Below are 22,488 nucleotides of genomic sequence, written 5' to 3'. Positions count from 1 at the left end.
ACTTTCTAGCTGTGTGACCTTGAGCAAGTTACTTAACCTCTCTGGGCAACAGTTTCCTCATCTGTATAATAAGGACGATGACAGTCCTACCTCATAGGGAGGTCATGAGATTGAGTTCATAAATATTTGCTACAGTTGTCCCTCAGTATCTACGAGGGATGGTTCCAGGTCCTCCTGTGGATACAAAAATCCAGGAATGCTCAAGTCTTTTATAAAAATGGTGTAGTATTTCCTTGGAACCTAGGCACATGCTTGCATATACTTTAAATCACTGTAGATTACTTAGAAGACCTAGTCAATGTCAGTGCTATGTAAATAGTTGTCGGTGAGTGACAAATTCAAGTTTTGCTTTTTGAAACTTTCTGGATTTTTTTGATTATTTGTATCTGTGGTTGGTTGAATCTGTGGATGTGAAAGCTGTGGATACTGAGGGCAAACTGTATATAGGAAGTGCTCAATATGTTAGCTAACACTGTTATTTTTGTTTCTTAGGGTTAAGGCCTTCATGTGATGTAGTGGGTTCAAAAGTCATCCACATTTTTAAGCATCTTGGTACGTTTTGGGGAAGGCTTAATTTTCAGGAAGTAGAACAGTGTGAAGTACTATGGCAAGAATTTACTAGGCTCTCGTGAGACAGAGAGCAAAGCGATGTGGCTAGAGTGGAGGCTGGTTAACACCAGGAAACGTTTTGACGAGCAGGCAGAGCCCAGAACGGACAGGTCTCCCAATGCCAGATAGAGACATGGCTTTGGTTTAGTCTGCACATGAGTAAGGTAATAGGGAGTTATGGTGGGTTGTTGAGCAGGAGAGTGGCATGACATGTAAATGACCAGGTAAGCATTAGCCTTCCCAGCTTTGATGGATCTCCAGTACCAGGAAATCATCCTGCTGGCCTTCTCCTGACTCAATACAATAAGTGCATGGCTTCTAAGCACCCTATCAGCAGAGGGGGAAATGCTAATAATATACAGACATCTTGGTATCCGTGTCCGGATTGGCAGTCTCCTTGGGAGGCTGTTGGAACTGTGCAGAGATGGCTTGGAGGCCATGTCCTACCAAGTTCCCTGTGGAGATGAGTCAGACAACTTCCAGCTGTCTCGGGAGCTCTTGTGAAGCTACTCAAGGGCCTCAAATAAATATTTGCTGAATGAATGAATGAATAGATGGATGGATGGGGGTGGCATTTACTCTCTAGCATTCCTTCTCTTTGTTTCAGAAGAAATTTCAGTTTACCTCTTGAAGGGAGGAAAACCCAGAGTCTGTTTCGACTTGGAAAGTTGCACATTAATTAGAGGAATTAGAACAGTTTCCTCTGACTGAGCGCTGTCTGTGGGCGGCCCTTTGCCTGCTGCTGTCTGACTGTTGTCTCATCTCCCCGGACACCGGTGGGAGGCAGACAGTTCAGCTTGGAGGAGTCAGAGGACTCACCTGCAGATAATGTCCAGCCTCGTCTTGTTCAACTTCCCTGGACCTCAGTTTCCAGTAATTGAGTTAGTAACAGTCTTTCCCTCCCGGAATTAGCAGCATAAACCAGCAGTGGGCACTCAGCACATAGGGAGTGCTCATCGAATGTTCATTATTATTTTCATGGTCTCGCCAGCGTTCTTGTTTCTCAGGCCATAGACATTGTTTATGGGACACACGCTGCCCCAGGCGCGAGCCTGGCTGGGCCGGCTCTGGGAGGCGGTAAGCTGCAGTGATTACGTGCGCCGGCTCTGAGCTCAGACAGCTTAGGTTCAAAGCCATGATCTGTATTTAGTAGCTTTGTCATCCTGGGGAAGCCACTTCGTCTCTCTGAGCCAAGATTTCCTCCTTTATAAAACCGAGATGATTTACTTCTCTTGGGCGATAAGAAGATTAAATGAGATGGTACAGATTAGGCTCTTTGCATAGAGCTCGGTACATTGTAGATGCTCATTAAATGTTAAGATTTTATCATTATTATTATCATTATATTTAGGCTGTGGAAGACAAACATGGGTAGGATTTTATCTCATGGAATCATGAGATATTGAAAAATAATTATAAGTTAATAACAATAATAAACTATGTGCGAAGCCTTGTTCTCAGCACTTTATTTGTGTTAACCAGTCTGCTTCGTCATGACAGCCCCACAAGCTAGCTACTATTCTCCCAACGTTCCTGATGAAAATCTGAGCACAGAGAGGTTAAATAACTTAGTGAAGACCACACAGCCAGTAAATAGCAGAGCCGGGCTGGACCCCAGGCAGCCTAGTTCTGGAGTCTGTACTCTCGATCATTAGCCGTTTCACTCTGAAAAAGGTTAGAACCAGGTTAATTTGCCTGAAGACCCTTCAGCTGCTCTGAGCCACTGCCTTGAACCATTCTGTGGTGAGACAGACTCTCGAATCCTGCAGTGGGTCGCAGAGGGCAGCAGGGACCATTTAGGACCGTTCCATGTCGATCTTAAAAGAATCCTGCATGAGTGTGGTTCCTGGATCGATGCCAGCAAATAAGCTGGGGTACCTGGGGTGCCCCTGAGCCTCCAGAAAAGTGGTGGGATCCCTGGTGGGACATCTGGCTTGGCTTCCGGGTGGCTCTGACAGATGGGGGACTTGCCTTGTATTTGCAGGGAGCTGGTCCTGCTCTTCTGACCCCAAGAACTCGCCTCCCAGCCCAGGACCGCCTTCTGCAGGGGGAATCCCTGTTGCTCAACTTCTTTTTTCCAAAACGCATCCTCGTTCCCATCTCTATGGACAGTTTGGCCGGCAAGGCTGCTGCGGGGTGGGGTGGAGTGGAACAGTTGAAGTTTTCCAAGGAAGGGGAACCCCAGCTGGTTCTCACATTAAGGAAAGGTGACAGCCTCCTGGGCTAATCTTAGCCCCCATGTTGGGTCATCGGCACCACCAGCTCCAAAGTTCTTTTTATAGCCGTCGACTGAAATGGAATTGGCAGTTTCCACTCCAGCAGGATGACAAATTGGAGAACGGTGGAAAAACAGTAGGAGAGGGGTAGTATGGTGTTTCTTAAGTTAGAAAATCTTGGTGTTTTGGAAAACAGCTCCTTATTTATAGCAGCAGTAATAATAATGATTTTTATATTATTTTTATTACTATTTTTAAGTATTTGCATGACTTTCAAGAGCCCGCATGATCTGGCCCTTGCCCATCTCTCTGATTTCGGCTTTTTTGACTTGCCACCCCCAACCCCTCCCCTTTGGCTGTAGATACACCTGCCTTCATTCTGTCCTCAAACACCCCACGTTCCTTCCCGTCTCAGGACCTTTGCTTTTGCTGTTTCCCTGTGTCCTGCGTCCTCCTGTCCCTACAAGTCTTGGCTCGGAGGTGACTTTCTTTCTTTCTTTTACTGAGCTTTTTTTTTTTAATTTAAGTATAGTTGGTTTACAATGTTGTGTTAATTTCTGGTGTACAGCATAGTGATTCAGCTATATATATATATATATATATATATATATATATATATATTCCTTTTTCATCTTCTTTTTCAGTATATGCCATTACAAGGTATTAAATATAGTTCTCTGTGCTATACAGTAGGACTTTGTTGTTTATCTATTTTATATATAGTAATTAGTATCTATAAATCCTGAACTCTCAATTTATCCCTCCCAATCCCTTCCCCCCAGTAACCACAAATTTGTTTTCTATGTCTGAGTGTCTGTCTCTGTTTTGTAAACAAGTTCATTTGTGTCCGTTCCCCCCCCCTCCCGATTTCACATGTATGTGATATGGTATTTTTCTTTCTCTTTCTGGTCCATACATGTTGCTGCAAATGGCATTATTTTTTATGGCTGGGTAATATTCCATTGTGTGTGTGTATATGTGTATATATATATATTATACACATACACATATACACACACACACAACTTCTTTATCCAGTCATCTGTCAATGGACATTTAGGTTGCTTCCATGTCTTGGCTATTGTAAATAGTGATGCTGTGGACATTGGGGTGCATGTATGTATCTTTTTGAGTTAGAGTTTCTTTGGGATATATGCCCAGGAGTGGGATTCCTGGATCATAGGGAAATCTATTTTCAGTTTTTTTAAGGAATCTCCATAACATTTTCCATAATGGTTGCACCAAACTACATTCCCACCAGCAGTGTAAGAGGGTCCCCTTTTCTCCACAGCCTCTCCAGCATTTGTCATTTGTGGACTTTTGGATGATGGCCATTCTGACTGGCGTGAGGTGATACCTCATTGTAGTTTTGATTTGCATTTCTCTGATAATTAGCGATATTGAGGCTTTTTTCATGAGCCTATTGGCCATTTGTATGTCTTCATTGGACAATTGCTTGTTTAGGTCTTCTGCCCATTTTTGGGTTGGGTTGTCTGTTGTTTTGTTATTGAGTTGTATGAGCCAGAGGTGACTTTCTTAATGAGCCCCTTTCTGATCATCTGCTCTGAAGTTGTTCAGCCTCCCCTACAACCCTGTCACCTTCTAGCCCATTGCCCTGCCCTGTTTCCCCGGTGGCATTTATCGCTGCTGGAATTGTCTTGCCTGTTTGTTTATTATCTCGTCTCCCACTGTGAGAGCTCCTTGAGGGTGGGGGCTTGGTGTTGGCTGCTGTAGCTGCAGTGTCTAGAACAGCCCCTGGGACATAGTGCTTATACATATTGTTGAATGAATGTGTGATCGCCATCAGTAGTCACATTGGCCCCAGGAAACAGGCAGTATTCCCCCCACTTTACAGATGAGGTAACTGAGGCTCCCAGAGGCCAGTGCACAGCTGGTGACAGAGCTGGAATCCCAAACAACATTTATCATTAACCCCCGAGTAATTTCTCCCGTCCAAGAGAACAAAGAGGAACCAAACAGAACGATGAGGATCTTTCCTATTTACTATTTTCAGTAATTGCTGAAAAGCCTCTGTATATTCTCTGAAATTTAAAAAATGTGTAACCTTTCAGGCAAAGTTCACGCAGGGAAGTCCAGGCTGTTCCTGACTTCAGCTGGTTACCCTGGCCCCTGGCCACTGGGGCCTCAGGCGGAGTTGGGGGTCCCAGCAAAACACTGCAAAACAGGAAAAAATCTAAGGACACAAAAATAAAAGTGATGTGGCAGCGGAAATGGGGTTGCCATGGCTTTGAGCGACTCGCCGCGCCTGGGTGGGATCCAATGTTTTGGAAGGTTCCTCCACATGACACAGGGTTTTGGAATTTTTCAGCTGGTAAATCTTTCTTAATTCAGGCCCCCGGCCCCAGCCAAGTAGCTCCCTGGCTCTCTGTGTCCCGCGGGGGTGTAGGTTGGAAACTTGCCTGCATCGGATTACTCAGCTTTGAAACTCAAATTGTTTGAAGAGAACTTGTGTTTTGTTTTGTTGGACGATTTTCTTGGAACAGTCTGATGACAGAGGCGCCTATCACCTGTTGAGAGGGCAAATTGATTTTTTAGAAGGGAGGCGTGGGTGGTGGAATTCCCTCTTTCCCACTGAGTCATCATATCCTAATATGAGTCAGTTTATGACTTGGAGGTTCCCAAAGGTTGTATTTTGAGCCTTGTTTAATAAATATAAATGCATATGCTTAAAATAAAAATTTCTTGCTAAATTAAGTCTTTTTCCATGGATGAGTACCCTGGAAACATTGGAACTGTCTTAGAGATGACACCTCCTCTTCCCACCTGTTTTTCTCCGTGGGTTTGGCTTCAACCAGCCTGGTGTTTTCCGAAACAATAGACCTGGTCTGGGAGTCTCTCTGCCTTGGACTTCACTCTGGGAAAGGTCAGGCTCCAAGCCGGGCTTGGGCATGACTCAGGCTCTGTAGACCTTTGCCCCCGGTGACTCAGTCCACAGTGTCATGGGCCCCCTGGGCTGCAGCCCACCCCTTACACACAGCTGGCCGGGCCGTGAGGCTTTCCTCCTGAGACAGAGGCCAGATCGCTGCTTGGAAGCCCCACTGGAGATAGAAAAAGTGGTCTTTTTTCAGAGGGCTGAATATTTGCCCGAGCTTCAGTCCTCTTGCGTGTGAGAACGGACTCTGGAGTGAAAGTCCTGCAGTTCGCTGAGTTCAGATGCCTTAAAAAGAGGACACAGGGACATGAGTTTTCTAATTAGCTTGGGTCCTAGAGTTTCCACCATCAGTAACTGTTCTTAGTGCCAACAGACCTCCTGTCATTTGCAATTAGCAGGCTAGAATTTCCAACCCCATCAAGAAAATCCTATTTTTTATTAATGAACAATTTGACACTCTTTTGTGTTTTTTCCCTATATTTTTTGGCTTACTGCTTTTGTTTCTTTGTTTTTTTAGAGTAAAACTGTATAAATTTAAAATGTTTTCAGGCTGTATTTTTCTTTTTTGAATTGAAATATAGTCTGTTTACAATGTTGTGTCAATTTCTGGTGTACAGCGTAATGCTTCAGTCATACAGGAACATACATATATTCATTTTCATATTCTTTTTCACCATAAGTTACTACAAGATACTAAATATAGTTCCCTGTGCTATACAGCATAAACTTGTTGTTTTATCTATTTTATATGTAGTAGTATCTGCAAATCTTGAACTCCCAGTTTATCCCTTGCCACCCGCTTCCCCCCCATAACTGTAAGTTTGTGTTCCATGTCTGTGAGTCTGTTTCTGTTTTGTAAATAAGTTCGTTTGTTCTTTTTTTTAGATTCCGCATATAAGTGATATCATATGGTATTTTTCTTTCTGGCTTACTTCACTTAGAATGACATTCTCCAGGTTCATCCATGTTGCTGCAAATGGCATTATTTTATTATTTTTTATGGCTGAGTAGTATTCCATTGTATAAATATACCATAGCTTCTTTATCCAGTCATCTGTTGATGGCCATTTAGGTTGTTTCCATGTCTTAGCTATTGTAAATAGTGAGCAGGCTAGATTTTAGATCATCCAGGAGACTTGGCTTAAAGCCTAGATAGGCCTCATATGTGTTTTGGGACTCAGTTTACCCATCTCTAAAATGGGGTTGGTGGTATTTTAGTGATTAAAGGAGATCAAGGATCTGATAGTAGGTTCCCAGAAGATGTCAGCTGACCTTGCATGCACCCCCAGGAGCTTAGTTTACTTAATGTGGAGTAGGGAGGGCAGGCCAGCCTTGGTTTCTTCTCTGGGAGAAGAATCCTTCCTGGTGCGGGCAAATCTCCCCCTCCTTTCACCTGGGGCCATCAGACTCCTGCTGTCACATGTGATGCAGCCAGAGGGAACTTGACTAACGGCCCGTCCCTGCCCCTATCTCACAGATGGGGAAGCTGACTTGAGTGAGGTTGGCAGACTTCCTTGAGGTGACAGAGCACATCAGAGGAAGGCTGGGTCCAAAACCTCATTTCCTGGTTCCCAGAGTGGCTGGCTGTGTAAGTGGTGGGGGACATCTATTGCTGAGAAGAGGTGCCCCTGGGGTGGGATGAAAGATGAGCTGAAGTCTGGCCTCTGTGTAAGATGACCTGTCTCTTCTAGCCTCACTCCGCTCACTCATCCCCAAGGACTTCTGTAGATGCTCCCCACATATTTATTAAATACCTACTGTGTGCTGTGCCTGGCACTGGGGAGGCATGACAGATGAGGTCCCTGCTGGCCGGGGTGGACAGTCTCAAACCTGTTTACAGGTGGCCACTTTGAGATGCGGAGAGTGCTGTGAAGACAGGGAAACCAGTCATAGGAGCAAGAGCAAAGGGTCTGGAGGCGAGAGAAAAATGTAGGATGCTAAGTTAAATTCAAATCTTAGTGAATTTCTTTGGTATGAGTATTGCCCATACTGGTAGTTAAGCAAATACTCATTGTTCTCTGCAATTCAAATTTAATGGGATGGTCTATATTTTTATGTATTAGATCTGGCAACCGTGGACAGAGCAGTCAGGGAGGGCTTCCCTGAGGAGGTGGCTTTGAGCAAAGCCCTAAAGGCGGGAAAGAGGGAGTCTCATGGACAGTGGGCAGTGTTCCAGGCAGAAGGAACTGCCCTGTGCCAGGGGTCCCAGCCTGAGGACTGGCTGAGGGTACTTGGGGAACTGAAGGCAGATCTAAGCAGCTGGTGCAGGTTGAGAGTGTGGGGGAGTATGACACCAGGCAGCTTGGAGAGGCCACTGGGGAAGGGGCTCAGGTCCCACTGGGCCGTGCAGGTGTGGCAGGGAGTTTGGATTTCATTCTGAAAACGAGTAGCTGTTGGAAGTTTTAAGCAGGGGAGTGTCATGATCTGATTTATGTTTTTCAGATTGCTCCGGCAGTTTGGGTGGAGAATGGACTTTGTGGGGTGGGAGTGTGGGGACAAGTGGAAGCTAGGAGGTGACTGAGCAGCTGCTGAGGTTGTCCAGGTGGGAGATGGAGTGGGTCAGCCCACCAAGGAAGTGGCGGGGCAGGAAGGGAGAAGGGGGGCTGTCAGCATCCAGGCACTTCCTCCCCAGCTCTCAGTAGAGATACTAGGGCAGATGTGCCGCTTCGGGTGGGTGGAATCCTAACGAAGGGGGCTCTCCTGATCCCCCACATCTGCTCAGCTCATTGAGCCTGGGCATCCAGGGAGCGTGCGTTTTTCTGCTAGTTCGCAGTCGTAAAGAGCAGACTGAAATGACTTCAACTGTCTTCATTTAGCTAATTTTTAAAAGCAGAGCCAGGCCTGGGAAGCATCACACATGGTTTCCTAACCCAAACTGACACTTTGATTTCCTCCCCGTTTGCTTCGAGCCCAGCGGCGCGCTCATGGCCCCAGTGAGGACGGATTTGCTTTCCTCCTCCTGAAAGTGTGCTCGTTTCTGCTGCGAGTGCTGACGCGAGCCCACTGCTGCCACGAGGCTCAGACTCCAGCCCAGACCCCGCGCCAGCCCTCCTGCTTCCTGACACTTCCTTCTGCCGGAGGGGGCAAGAGCTGCCTGCAGAGAGAAACCACCAAATCAACCAAGTGTAGGGGCCATCCGTCCAAAATGTGCTGGCTTCTCCTGGCACCATGGCCAAGTTAAAACAAAGCCTGTGATGTTACTCGAGCCACGCACTCCCTTCACCCCATTTCTGTGTGTGTGGCTCTTGCAGAATCTTGCTCAGTCTTCTCTAGACCCAACCTCTTTGCCCAAAGAAGTTGGCTCTTTTCTCTTCCCCTCTGAGTAAAGACTTGGATGAGGCTGCTTTGTGCTGGCTGCCCGCCCCTGTTAATTTAGCACGGGGGAAGTTTGCCCGAACATCTGCTTGAGAAACCGAAGTCCTTTATTTCATCTCAGCCCAGAGCGGTAGAAACACCGCTTGGTCTTCCTGGGCCTCTTCTGTTCCTGGGCAGGTTTGCCCCGCAGTCCCAGACCTGGGCTGTGGCTCTGGAGGTGGGTTATCTAGACCTCAGGCTGAGTGGCTCTGGTGGAGTTTGGTTCCTTGTCTGCAACTGTAATCCAGATGCCTGCCTTCTTAGTCAGTTCCGAAAAAGGACTCTTCAACAAGGGCTTGGGGATTTCTCCTTGTGGGGACTTTTTGCTGGAGAGGCCAGTGGTCAGATGTCTCCTGAGCTCTGGCTGGGGGTCAGGCACTGGGGAATCAGCCCTGAGGTCAGTTGGTTCATTTCGTCCATGAGTGTTTATTGAGCATCTATTAAGTGCCAGACACATCGTACGGGGGAGAAAGCAGAGATCAAGACAGCTGGGTGGCTGGCTCTCTGGAACCCAGGCCAGCAGTGGGGAGAGATGGAAAACCAAGAGGCAGATAAAATGACATCAGAGAGTGGAAGGGAGGAGAAGAAAATGATGGGGGGTGGGAGCACAAGTCAGGGAGGACCTCCCTGAGCTGGACCTGAGGGATGGGGAGGAACTGGTCCTGGTGAGTGTGGAGAAGCTAAGGAAGGAGGCAGCACCCCCATCCCAGGAGAGGTGAGGAACCTTGAGTCCATGTCTCTTTTGAACTCCGGTGGGACACAGGGCCCTTCCTCCTTCTCTGGGGGCCCCTGAGGGCAGGAAGGCACGTGTGTGGCTTGTATCATGGCCCCAGCAACCTGCCGAGGGCCTGTAGTGCTTAATCCTTGCTGGTGGTCCACACCCAGCCTCCCTCTGAGATCATGGCCCCACAGGGCTCCTGGGAGACAGGCGACGGGCGAGTCCACAGGCAGTTGCAAAACAGTTTTTTCTTAAGAGAAAAACTATTGTAAAAAAGACCCAAAGAATGTACATCCATTAAAATCGCCCATACTCCTAGCACGTTTCTCGAATCACGTGAGGGAGGACGGGAAGGTCTCACCCCCTCCCTGTGGTCCCAGGCGTAGGGGTGTGACCATACAAGTATCGTGGGGCGCGGGCTCCCTGAACACAAGCAGGCCGGTTTGTAGACCCACAAAGTGCCGTCGTGCTACACGAGCTATCCTGCCATGCTTTAAAAATTCTGCTTTTTAATAGAGCAGGGACACGTCCCCAGGTCAGAAAACATGATCGTCCTTATTCGAAGATATTTCTGTACTTCTATACCCGATATTCCAAACCACGTATGGATGGCCCATAATTAATTCACCCTGTCCCTGTCAAGGAATTTTTTCTATGGCCATTTTATTTATTTGCAATGAGAAACATAATGCAAAGAAGTGAAACGAAAAACTGATGCCCACCAGAATACTTGGGTCAAGAGGGCCAGCCAACTCTTTCTCCCTAAAGTTGGACCTGTGTGAGACACTAAATTCTAAAATAGTAATGTTAACAGTACCCACTCTGGGCTGCACATTTTGCTAAGGATTTTACATATAATCTCTATTTGAATCCTTGCCACAACTCTTTGAAGTCAATAAATTAACTTTATTATTTGGACTATGAGACAACTGAGGCACAGAGAGGTTAAGCTACCTCTCAGAGGCCACACAGCAAGTATAAATGGCAGTGATAGGACTTCAAATCAGAGTGACGTCTGGCTGAGAGAGTCCTGCCAGCATTTACTGTGAGGTCCACTGCCTCCTGGAAGCGCCATTCAGAGGATGGGATTAGTTTGTTCTCCGGGTTAAACCCTGGAACCTGTGAGCTGGGGTTCCGTGTGGGATGGGGGAGTGGCGGAAGAGCCCAGCAAAACGGCCTCGAGGGATTTTGCAAACCACATGCTTCCCTTGGAGACCAGCCTCCTTGGTGTGTCTTCTTCATGCTACGCAGCACTGAGGATTGCGGTGGCAGCTTTCACTTCCCGTTGGGGACTTGTTTATTCAGAACTGAGTGTGGGCACCACACAAGATGCACAGCCAGGCTAGGTGCCCTTTGGGCTTTTTAGAAGTTGATATAATGATGACAAGACCCACTTTTTGAAAGGAAGGGAAACAGGTCCCATGCCACCTGTCTTCCAGAACATCATCCCTTTGTGAGTTCCCTCCAGCCTGTGCCTGCAGGCAAAGGTATTTAAAATCATGATCAGAGAATGCGTATTATTTTCTGATTGAAAGATGCTTGTGGTGCAAAAAAAATTATAAATGAGACAATGTTTAAATAATCCGTCTGCCACCAGCACTGATAATGATGCTTGCCCATGTCTGTTGAACATTTACACCCTGCCTGGGTCTTTTCTCTTGGAATGAACCTGTGACGTATAGGAGATGAGATTATGCCTGTATTTAGGATAAGAGGCAGAGAGAGGTAAAGCATCTTATCCAAGCTCACACAGCTGACTGGGGCAACACAGGGATTCAAAGCTGGGTCTGTCTGCCCCAGAGTTTGGGGTACATAGGAAAAAACTGGAGCTTGTTCTAGTGACTGAGAGGGGAAGTCGGTTCTGGCCGCGGAACATGCTGGAGAAGGCTGGGGGTTGCAATAAACGTGTCGCCAGGGGCCTGATAGAGGACACTGGAGGGAGCAGGCATTTTCTCCTAAACCCCGCAGTTTAAGGAAAGAGGCAGGTGCCTCCTCGCACAACACAGTGTCTTTAGACACCTGACTGGTTCCCCTCTGTATGTGATGGGGGGAAGGCACTGTCTCTTTCCCTCAAAGACCCCCCTGGGTGGGGCGTGGTAAGTAGCCGGGGGATGCAGGGACCAGGGCAGGAAGCACTTAGCACTGTCAGGTTCCCGTGCGGGTGACTAGGAGGGTCAGATCTTCGGAATTTTTTTTTTTTTCAAAAGTAAAATCTTCATTTTTAGGTGAAATTTCATTTTAAAATGGCAGCAGCTAATTAAAAAGCTGCTAAGCCACTCTACGTTCTAAAATTAGCCAAGTCTCTGGGGTGAGGTCAATTGGCTTTAAAAAAAAAATGCGGTAAAATACACATAAGATAATGTTGATCATTTTAACCATTTGTAGGAGTATAATTCAGTGGCATTAAAATACATCCACAACATTGTAGAACTGTCAGCAGTATATGTTTCAGAACCTTTTCCTTTTCTGAAACAGAAAATCTGCACGCTTCAAGCAGTAACTCCCTCCTCTCTCCCCTCGCAGGCCCCTGGTAACTTGTAAGCTCCTTTCTGTCTCTGTGGATTTGCCTGTTCTGTGTACCTCATGTAAGTGGGATCGTACAATATCTGGCTTATTTTATTTAACATAATGTTTTCAGGGTCTCTCCATGTTGTAGCATGTATCAAAGTTTGCTTGCCTTTTAAGGCTGAATAATATTCTACCTTCTGTGTAGACCACATTTTGTTTATCCCTTCATCCGTCCATGGACACTTGGGCTGTTTCCACCCCCTGTGCCTCTGTTTTCTTTGAAGAAGCACTTCCTTGCTTCAGCAACTACTTAGATTGTGACTGTAACTTATTGCAGTGATTTAAATTCCGATCATGTTAACAACCAGCTGAGTAGTAGGGTGTGGAATGAGGAAGACACGGCTCCTGAGGATGCCCTGGAGGATGGGGGAAGCAGTGGCAGATGTGGTAGCAGTGGTACCCAGGGAGCTACAGGAGCCCAGAGGGGACAAACTTGGTCCAAAACAGGAGACTGCAGCTGAGTCCTGAAGGTCGAGCCACTCAGAATGCCTGCCCGCCTCCCTTCATTAACTTGGCTGAGGAGCTGCTCAGGCTCAGGAATCTGGGTGGGATACAGCCGACCTCTAAAGCCAGGCTGCCTCGGCTCAGATCTGGCTTCCCACCTACTCCCTGCGTGTCCTTGGGCTCGTGCCCTCGCCTCCCTGTACCTGTGTCCTCACCTGTCAAATAGGAGTGATGATCAGACCTGCAGCCGAGGGTTGCTGTGCAGATTAGACAAGTCTGTACCTGCGAGTTGCTTTGAGCGACGCTTTGTGTATAGTGAGTGCTCATAAGTGATAGTGTTATTCCTACTAGGAGGGGGAAGAATGGTGCCCGGAGAACCTGGAACGGAGGGCAGGAGCAAGGATGTGCAGGACCTTCGAGGCCACTGTGGGGGTTTCGATGGCGTCTGGAGGCACAGGGGAAGCAGGGAAGGGTGTGAGAAGACGTGTGTGAACGTTTGTGGTGGATGACCCGCCGAGGACCTTTGTCCAGCCTCCCAGGAAGCTGGCATCTTCTCTTCGCTTGATACCCTTGAGCTTCTTTCCTCGACAGCATTCCCTCTGTTGTTGGACTGTGCCAGTTGCTGATTTAATAACTGTCTACTGCATGCCTTTGGACAATGCCCCTTCCTTCTCTGGGCCTCAGTTTCCCCCTCTGACGGTGGTGGGCTGGCTGATTTCTAAGGCTACTCTCTGGCACTTGTGCGCTGGAAGTCTATGGCTGTTGGTGGGGGGAGTTTTGCTTATTACGTATGCCCACCAGAGATGGAGAACAGGGTGCCAATCTGGGGAGAAGGGCTCCCTCCCATTTTTCTTGGGTCCTTAGACCAGGAGAAGAGACTTTGAAGACTCTTCTCCAAGTGACACCCTTTTCATCACACACCATTTTGTATTTTCTGTGCTTCATCTGCCAGTTATTGGCATGAGTCAAGGAAGAGAGCTGAGGATGGAAGTTTTACGGACCCTTAATACTTCCTGACCACGTTTCCAGTTACTTCTTTCTCTTTCCTCCCATTATGAGACTTCTGAAAATGGTTCTTTCTTTTCGAAATGAGTGAAGCTCACACATGGTAATGAACCAGACCCAAAGAACCATGGTACCATCGATGGCAGAACTCAGATCAGCCAGTGAGAGGCTCAGGAGGAGGGTGACATGCCAGACGTCCACACATGTTGTTCATTTCCTCGATTAATTTCTTACTGGATCTTCTGACTTGGGGCTCACACTGCAGTTAGTGAATAAGAACGTGTTTTTCTGATGAGGACCCACACCTAGCTTGTATGGGCACCTGAGAGGGAGACACGTGTCTCTGTTGGATGACCTTTGGCCTGTTTTTGATAAAGAAATGAGGATTATCTCTGAATAGTTCCATCCAGGGCTTTGCACACTGAAAGCACCCTGTCTTGACTTAACTTCAAGTTCCTCAATGTCTATCCATCCCTCCTTTCTTGCTTCCTTTTAAGCAGTGTCTGATGTTGGCTTCTGGCTTTTCCTTGGCCCCCAGCAGGTGCCTTTGGAGCAGCTGACTCTTTTACGCGCTCAGATTCAAGATGTTTACTAGCACCTACAGTATGTTGGGTGTTGGGGAGACATGATGGCTGTAACTTGGTCTCTCCTGAAGGGATCACACACTATGGTGACAATTGGTGCACTAACCACCTTTTCCTCTTCCCTTTGGACATCAATCTATGTCTTCCTTAGTCATTTGAGGAATTGCACCTACTAGAACCATGAAGGCCAAGACCTGCAGACTGACTCGTTGGAGAGGCCTCCAGCTGGCTCACTGCTTATTCTTTGTTCAGATCATCCAGATCGCATCAGTTTTGGTAGCAATCACAAGACGCTTTTTTGGTTATTGTTTTGGGAACTACGTTCTATACTAGGTACTAGCAATTTCAGATAATGCTTGGAAACCAGATTTTTGGGGGTGAACTTTAATAGCCTAGACAATATGGATTCAAATCTAACCTATCACAGAAGCTGCTAATAGTTGTGCTTAAAAAGGGGGGGGAGATTCTTTGGCCAAATGTTGGGACATGGTACATACCCCAGCCCATCTTGGAGGGTTATGTGACACCGGAGCAGATTAAAGGCTCTGAGAAGTCCTGCAGGAAAGAAACCCACTTGACTTTGACTCAGCATTTTCCAAATGCTTATTAGCTTGTAGAATTTGCTTCCCTTTCTCATAAACCCATTTAATATTCTTCAGAGCCAGTGTTCCACAGAACACCCTGGAAACACTTGTGGAAATGATTTGTTTCAGCCGAAAACTACCCAATGGCCAATGTAGGTGGTCAGCGAAAGAAATGTATTATTTGCAAATGCAGAGTTTTGTTTGGCCCAACTTGTTGGCCCCAAACTGGGGAACTAGTGGTCTGCTCCAGGGAAGGAGGGTTTACTGTCAAGCGAAAACTCTCGTTGCTTGTTGTAATGAGTCACACGAGATGCAGGCTCTCTGCTGGCTGAAAGGTGGAGGGTGGGCGCCTGTGTTTCCACCCTCTCCAAAGCCTCACGAGCCAGGACATCGTTTAAGCCTCTTAGGACAGAATATGTAAGCCACCTGTGTTCTCAGACAATGAAGAAGTCATGTCTGGGACAGCCAGGGATCTGTAATGGGGCCCCTGTGACAGGCTTGGCACAGGCAGAACATTTTGGAAATAGTCTTTGGTTGAATAAAGCATATTATAAAGTAAAGCATATGACAGTACTTCTTTTTTAAGAAAAAAAGATACAGACACATTCAGACGTAGAGAAAAAAAGATAATGGTGTTGGGATGATGGGTAATTTCAATTTTTTTTCCTATTTGCTATTGTTGCCCAGTTTTCTGTTATCAGTGTGCATTCCCTTTGCAAAAAGAAATATGCATTTCTAGCAATAAAAACACAAATATGTACATATATGCGTACACAACACAAACACAGATACATTTTACTGGAATGGTCTAATATATAAGCCAAGAGAAATATAAGCTGGTAACTTTTTGTCTTAAATCTTTGGTTGCTAATAGTTCCTTCAAAGTCTGTCATTTTTAAATTTTTCCAGATGGGCAGCAAATTTGGGAGATGGAGGCCACGGTGGATAAAGACAAGAGCCAGCCTGTAAGCACCCGGATGCGATGACCCAAGGCCTGCCGTGTTGCCCCCAACCTCCCTTGTGCCCTCTTCCCCCTTTTTTCCCCCCTTCCTTCATCAAAGTCCCAGTGCTTTGGACCTAATAGGCACTCAGCAGGTACTGAATTGATGAATGAATTAAACGTTTATTGAGCCCCAGGCCCTCTGATTTGTGATGATGACATCTTAATATACTTTGATAGACCCAGTGGTAAGTCGTCTTCACTGCAGCTCAAAAGTCAAGTTCCCCTTAATTGGGATTTTGCCTGTACACGTACAGAAACGAGTCATGAGTCCTTGAAGATGGGCTGGCTCACTGTGCTTAGGGCCTTGGATGGGAATTTAGATGTGATTGTAGTCACTGACAACTCCTTTCTTCCAGAACATGCTTTTTGTTGAGATCCCTGAGTATCGGAACAAGCACATTCGGACGTCGGTGAAGGTCAACTTCTACGTCATCAACGGGAAAAGAAAACGAAGTCAGCCTCAGCACTTTACCTACCATCCAGGTAAGGCGTTCTCTCCCAAGGCCCCTTGGGTGTGGAGAGGCCTCCCCGGGCAAGCAAGTGAGGACACAGGCCATCTACTGGGTGACCTTGGGCAGGTGACTCATCCTCTCTGAGCGTCAGTTTCCTCACCTATAGAAATCAGATGCACTGAGAATGCTCAGCGCTGGGCACATCAGTGATGTTAGCTATTGTGGTTATTAATATTTCCCTTTGGGAGGGCAGAATAGGCCCATGTGGACTTGTTCAGCAGAAGGTGGCAGAGCTGATGACTCCTATCTCTATTTTAGATTTGATCATGATAGGGGTCGAAGGTGGATATGACCTAAAACTGTGGAATCTTAGGGACCTCATAGTAGGTTGTCACCTGGTGACCAAATGGAGTCACTGGGTGGACAACCAGGCCAGGAGGTCTCATTCCCACATAGCACTACAGTCCCCAGGAGGGGGACGACTGCCATTCTCCATTCATTTATTTGTCCAGAAAATATCTGAGTGCCAGGCACTGTTCTCGCCTTGGAGACACAGCAGTGAGCAAAACAGATAAAAATCCCCGCCCTTGTGGAGCTGCCGTCCTAACAGAGGGGATTCAGATAAAAGCAAATACTGATTGAAGGGGCTTCAGATGATAGGTAACGTGTTATTGGTGCGCTGGCTTGTGGTGAGGGCTGCAGAAAGAGGCTACAGACTTCCCAAGGCTGAGACGGGCCTGCCAGCTGCCCTGCCGGGACTGGAAACCTATAATCTGAGAGTATCATCCAGGTTATAATTTCCGTCCCATGACAGTTTCACACAGAGCCTCTGGGCTGCCGGATGCTCGAAACCGAGGGGCTGGCTTCCGTGAAGCGCATGCGTCCGCAGGTTCGCGTGTGAGTGTCCCATCATCCCAGGACTAGTGTGACATGCCGTGAGCCGCAAAGACCTATGGGGACCCATGATGAGGGGGAAATCTCTGGAGGGGGTGCTCGAGGCCGCAGCTCAACAATCCTTTGTAATGGAGAGGATTTCAATTTTGTGCCCCGTGTTCTTGCCTCTCCTGGGTGGTAGTGAGGCCTCCCTGGGCCTGAGGACTGGCACTCGCCTGTTTGCGCTTGGCTGGAGCGAGAACTCAGGGCTCGGGCGCCCAGGGACTGAGCTGGCGGTCTTTGAGTGGCATCCTGAGAGATGGTTTCTGCGGTTGGAGTCAATGCTGCGTTTTCGCTTTAGGTCCTGAACCTCCATTGCCTCTCCCAACACCCGACACTCGGGAGCCCCCGATGTGATTCTGGTCCTGTCACTGATTCATTTATTCCAGTGACAAGAAAACGGATTCCTCAGCTCCACGGGCTGGTGGTGCCTCAGTGAAGGGTGTTGGAGAAGCACAAATTCTCGTGACTGTCCTGGGAGGGGAGAGGAACAGGGACCTCAACCACACTAACAGCAGTGATGGCAGTGATGAGGACAGCACGCATGGAGCACTGTCTGGCAGTGACTGTGTATACAGTGCACACACGTCCCAGTGAATCTTCCCAACAACCCCACGGGGCAGGGCTGATTGTTCCTGCCAGCGAATGTATGGGGAAACTGAGGCCCAAGCCAGCAGGCCTCATCCCCCTACAGACTGCAGAACTCAGGAGGCTGACAGTCACTGTGTGTGGTCATTCCTTTGTCCAGAAAATATCCAAATGCCGATTAAGTGCCAGGTACTGTTTTAGGTGCTAGGGACCCAGCATTGAACAAAAAAAAGACCCCCCACTCCCAAAAAAATCCTCCCTTTGAGGAGCTGACATTCTAGTTGGGGGGGGGGTGCGTTCAGGTAATAAGTTAGCACATGAATGTACAGATATTTCAGATGGCGGTGAGTGTTATGAAGGACGACAAGCATGGGTGCAGGGTGGGAACTGCTAGGGAGGAGGGAGGAAGCAGAGGTGTAATTATAAATCAAGCCTTCATCCCCCAGCCCTCCCCCTGGGGAAAAAGGCCGCTCACATCCCAGGGTTGACATAGACCCACCAGCCACTTTTCCACTATTGGAAAGATCTAGAGTTCCAGATCATCACCCAGGGTAAAATTTCTGACCTAAGACAATTGCCTGGGCAGCCTCTTGCCCAAGGCTAATAACTGACAGGGCACAAATCTCTGATCCCACCCATCTGGACTCCCAAGGCCACATTCCCAACCACTGTCTGCTGATCCTCTGTGCGCACCTGCGACACTAAGAGTGGTGCCCCCCGACCCCTGTGCGCTTTTCTCTTCTCACAGTCCCAGCCATCAAGACGGAGCCCACCGATGAATACGACCCCACCTTGATCTGCAGCCCCGCCCACGGGGGCCTGGGGAGCCAGCCTTACTACCCACAGCACCCAATGGTGGCCGAGTCCCCCTCCTGCCTCGTGGCCACCATGGCTCCCTGCCAGCAATTCCGCTCTGGGCTCTCGTCCCCCGATGCCCGCTACCAGCAGCAGAACCCAGCAGCCGTCCTCTACCAGCGGAGCAAGAGCCTGAGCCCCAGCCTGCTGGGCTACCAGCAGCCGGCCCTCATGGCTGCGCCCCTGTCCCTTGCGGACGCCCACCGCTCTGTGCTGGTGCATGCCGGCTCCCAGGGCCAGAGCTCGGCCCTGCTCCACTCCAGTCCCACCAACCAGCAGGCCTCGCCAGTGATCCACTACTCACCCACTAACCAGCAGCTGCGCTGTGGAAGCCACCAGGAATTCCAGCACATCATGTACTGCGAGAATTTCGCACCCGGCACCACCAGGCCCGGCCCACCCCCTGTCAGTCAAGGTCAGAGGCTGAGCCCGGGGTCCTACACCACGGTCATTCAGCAGCAGAATGCCACAAGCCAAAGAGCAGCCAAAAACGGACCCCCGGTCAGTGACCAAAAGGAAGTGTTACCCACAGGAGTGACAATTAAACAGGAGCAGAACTTGGACCAGACCTACTTGGATGATGGTAAGATGCTTATTTTTCTCATTGCCCGTGAGTTCGGTGCCCCAAAGCATCCCCCCCAGCAAGTGTACCATATGGCCTGGGCATCTTCCTTCACCTGTTTGGGCCTTAGTGTCCCTCTCCTTAATTTAAGGGAGTTGCATAATATAACCTTTAAGGCTTCACCTGACTGTGCAGGACTCATTTCCCTGCAGGAGGTTTGGAGCGGGTGGTGAGAGTTTCAGTTGCTCCCCCTACAACCATCACAACAGAAAGAGCAAATGAGGGCAGTTCTGGCCCTAGGAGTGTCCCCTGGGTCACCAGCTGGGTCAGTTAAACTGCTTCCACTCTCTTTCCATTTACCAAATTTAGACCAAGGATAGGGAAACAGAAAGGAAGGAAAGCTAACCTTTTATTCCTGGAGAGGAAAAAAAAAATCTCACTTGATAGCCCTCTTTTGTGTATTTGGGGGAGGGAGGGTAGAGCAGAGGGAAGGAGGAATTTCGTTGAAAAGTGGCTCTATCAGAACTGAGCATGAATGGGGGGCTTGCGGGCAGGCTGCGGGCACATCTCTGCCCCGTGCCAGTGGAACAGAGCAGCGCATTGATGGGAGGGAAGCAGTGGGCTTCCGTTGTGGCAAGCCCAGCTGATGGGTGGTTGGGCCAAGGGAAAGATGCAGAGGCAGCTTTGTGTGTCTGTAGGTGCCTGGGTTTGTTGACGGGGGGTCAAGCCGGAGGGTAGACTTGCTGGAGTAGCTGTGCATGTGACATCAGTCTGTGATCGCAGAGAGGAAGGGCCAGTTGTGTTGGCAGGACTCACCTGGCATCAGCCAGGTGCTGCTGAAGGACAGGGGCGCAGGGCGGACAGAGCAGCTTTCCCCTGGGGGCGCCAGAAAAAAGAAAACAGGTGGTTTGAATTTCTTATTGGTAGAAGGAAAGCCTACACCACCAGCAGCCATGTGCAGCTCCAGCCTTGTGGTTTACAGGCAGTAGCATCAGACGGACCCTGACTCCTCAGTTATTTAGGAAAATTTACTCCCAGGAACCCAGCCAAGGGGTAGGAAGAAAGGTTAAAAAGCTTCAAAATAGCCACAATATTTACATTAAAGGCCAGGTACTAGACACCAGACATTTCAGTGGTGGAAATTCTTTGCAGCGCACTCAGGGACTGTTGACTTTTACTTTATGCAAAGTTTTGACGATCCAGGTTATCTGGGTTCTGGAGCTTCTTCTAGTTTCCACGTCATTCTCTCTAGTAAAACTGTCTTTCAGAAACTTCCCCTAGACACATCCAGCGAAGATCTCTGGGGCCACTGAGTAGAGGGTCAGACCGCCCCGTGTGCCTTACAGGGCCGACTGCTGAGTTAATAATTGATCTAGCTAATGCTGAATAATCAAACACAGGCTGAGTTAGGGTCACTGCTCAGTTTTAATGGGAGACCCAGGCGCCATCCATTCTTGAACAATTTACACTCAAAATGGTGAAGGTAAAGTTTCGGTGCTTATCTGAAATGGGGCTATCGTGTAGAAAATTCAACTCATACAGAAAGCCTTCCCCGAGGTGGCAGATAAATGAAACGTGGCAGTAACTGGACCTCCCTCCATGCGTGCGCTCGGGGGCTGGATCAGGGCAGAGGTGCTTCTTAAATAAATGATGCCAGAGCCGGGACTGGAACTTTCCCCTGCTGGCTCTCTGTGCTGGGTTGGTCTAGTCTCTCCAGGGAGAAATGTGCCAGCCCCTCCCACCCTGTCTGTCAAGTTACAGACCAATGGTGAGCGTCTCTGGGAGAGGATGGGAGTCGGTCCCTGGTTTTCTGTGATGCATCAGTATCCACGTGGGCCTGAGGTGGTCATGTGTGACCTTTGAGTGTCTGGAATAGCCCCAGACCCACAGAGGAGCCTCCTGTTTTCTCAGAAACTTGTGTTATGGAGAAAGCAGCCAGAATGGAGACCCTTTGGGGCCTCCTAAGTGTCTTTCCGAACACAGGCAGGTTCAAGGTCACAGTGAGAGTGAGCTCCCTGTGTCAGTGACATGAGCTGGCTCTAAGGCCGTCTCAGTGGAGTATGGTGAAATTGCCTCTCCTGGTGGAGCCTTTGCTTAAGTACGTTCTGCACAAGCCCCGTTCCCTGGGATTTTAGGAGATTTTCTCTGAAATGAAGGTACTATGCCTTAGAAAAATACTTGATGAAACCAGGTTTTTAAAAAACTTGTTTGATACAGGACTTCTCAGAGCCTTTACTGAGCTAGTGGACATGATCAATCTCTAAAATGAGGGGGATGTAGCACTTCCCAAAATTACTGGATTGATGGCAAGATTGAGTGCACAACTCCAGGGGGTGGTGTTCATGTGATGTTTTATTGTACTTTGTGCTAATGGAGCCCTTGGAGTTGTACAACATGGCAGGCCTGGGACCCCTCTCCCCTGGCATTTGGGAGAAATAACGGGGAAGTGTGTCAGATTTCAGAACCAGCAGTGCCGCGTCCCATGTGCCGTATTCAGGCTTTTCAGCTTGGAGGCTTCGCGTTCCTGGGGCCAGAGTGTGACAGGGCAGTAGAATCATTTCTTCCCATGTGGCCCCCAAAAGGCAGCCAAGTGGCTGCTGGTTAGACGTTCCATGCTTGACCGGCGCCGTCCCCAAGGCTCTACCCAGCCCCGGGCCCTCCGATGGGGAGGTGCCCATGTGGCTTCTTGTGCCCAGTGATGCACCCCACGCTGCACCACTGCTGTAGCTGCTGGGAAGAGGTGGGTGCAGCTTTATCTCCTACGTGCTGGGGTTTCGGATCCCTCTAACACTTGCCGCCTGGCCTAGGCACCTATGGAATGTTCTCAGATTCCACTGCTGGCTTTATGAATGTGGGGATTCAGACTTCTCAGTTCTTTGGCGTTACTTTCTGACACGTAAGCTGGAAATCCCTGGGTCATTTCTCTGGTCTTTTTGGGAGGCATCCTAGGTCCTTTTCTGTCTCTTTCACGAATTGCCCAAAGGAAGTCTGGCTGCAGAAACTCCAGCAGAACGTGCTCCCAGTGTGGGGGCTGTTTCTCACGTGCCATTCCTTTGCCTTGGGATTTTGGCAAACTAGACTTTCCATGGAAACTTTGTGAGAGCTGGGCTTCAGTGTTTG

At 48.5% G+C, this 22,488-nt stretch overlaps 1 protein-coding gene across 5 annotated transcripts in view; it reads left to right on the top strand.

The window, feature by feature from the left end:
- NFATC2 (nuclear factor of activated T cells 2) overlaps positions 1 to 22,488 on the top strand; it is a 146,430-nt gene that overhangs the window by 90,103 nt on the left and 33,839 nt on the right. For all 5 annotated transcript variants that reach the window (XM_032461383.1, XM_032461384.1, XM_032461381.1 and 2 more), the window contains exons 7-9: positions 15,885 to 15,940; positions 16,335 to 16,461; positions 18,700 to 19,389. In XM_032461383.1, coding sequence (XP_032317274.1) covers positions 15,885 to 15,940; positions 16,335 to 16,461; positions 18,700 to 19,389 — 873 coding nt within the window. The remainder of the gene's footprint in view (positions 1 to 15,884; positions 15,941 to 16,334; positions 16,462 to 18,699; positions 19,390 to 22,488) is intronic.

This window comes from Camelus ferus, chromosome 19 (genome assembly GCF_009834535.1).
Source record: "Camelus ferus isolate YT-003-E chromosome 19, BCGSAC_Cfer_1.0, whole genome shotgun sequence".
NCBI lineage: Eukaryota > Metazoa > Chordata > Mammalia > Artiodactyla > Camelidae > Camelus > Camelus ferus.
Note: the sequence above shows the minus strand (reverse complement) of the source record. Positions and strands in the feature narration are given on the sequence as shown.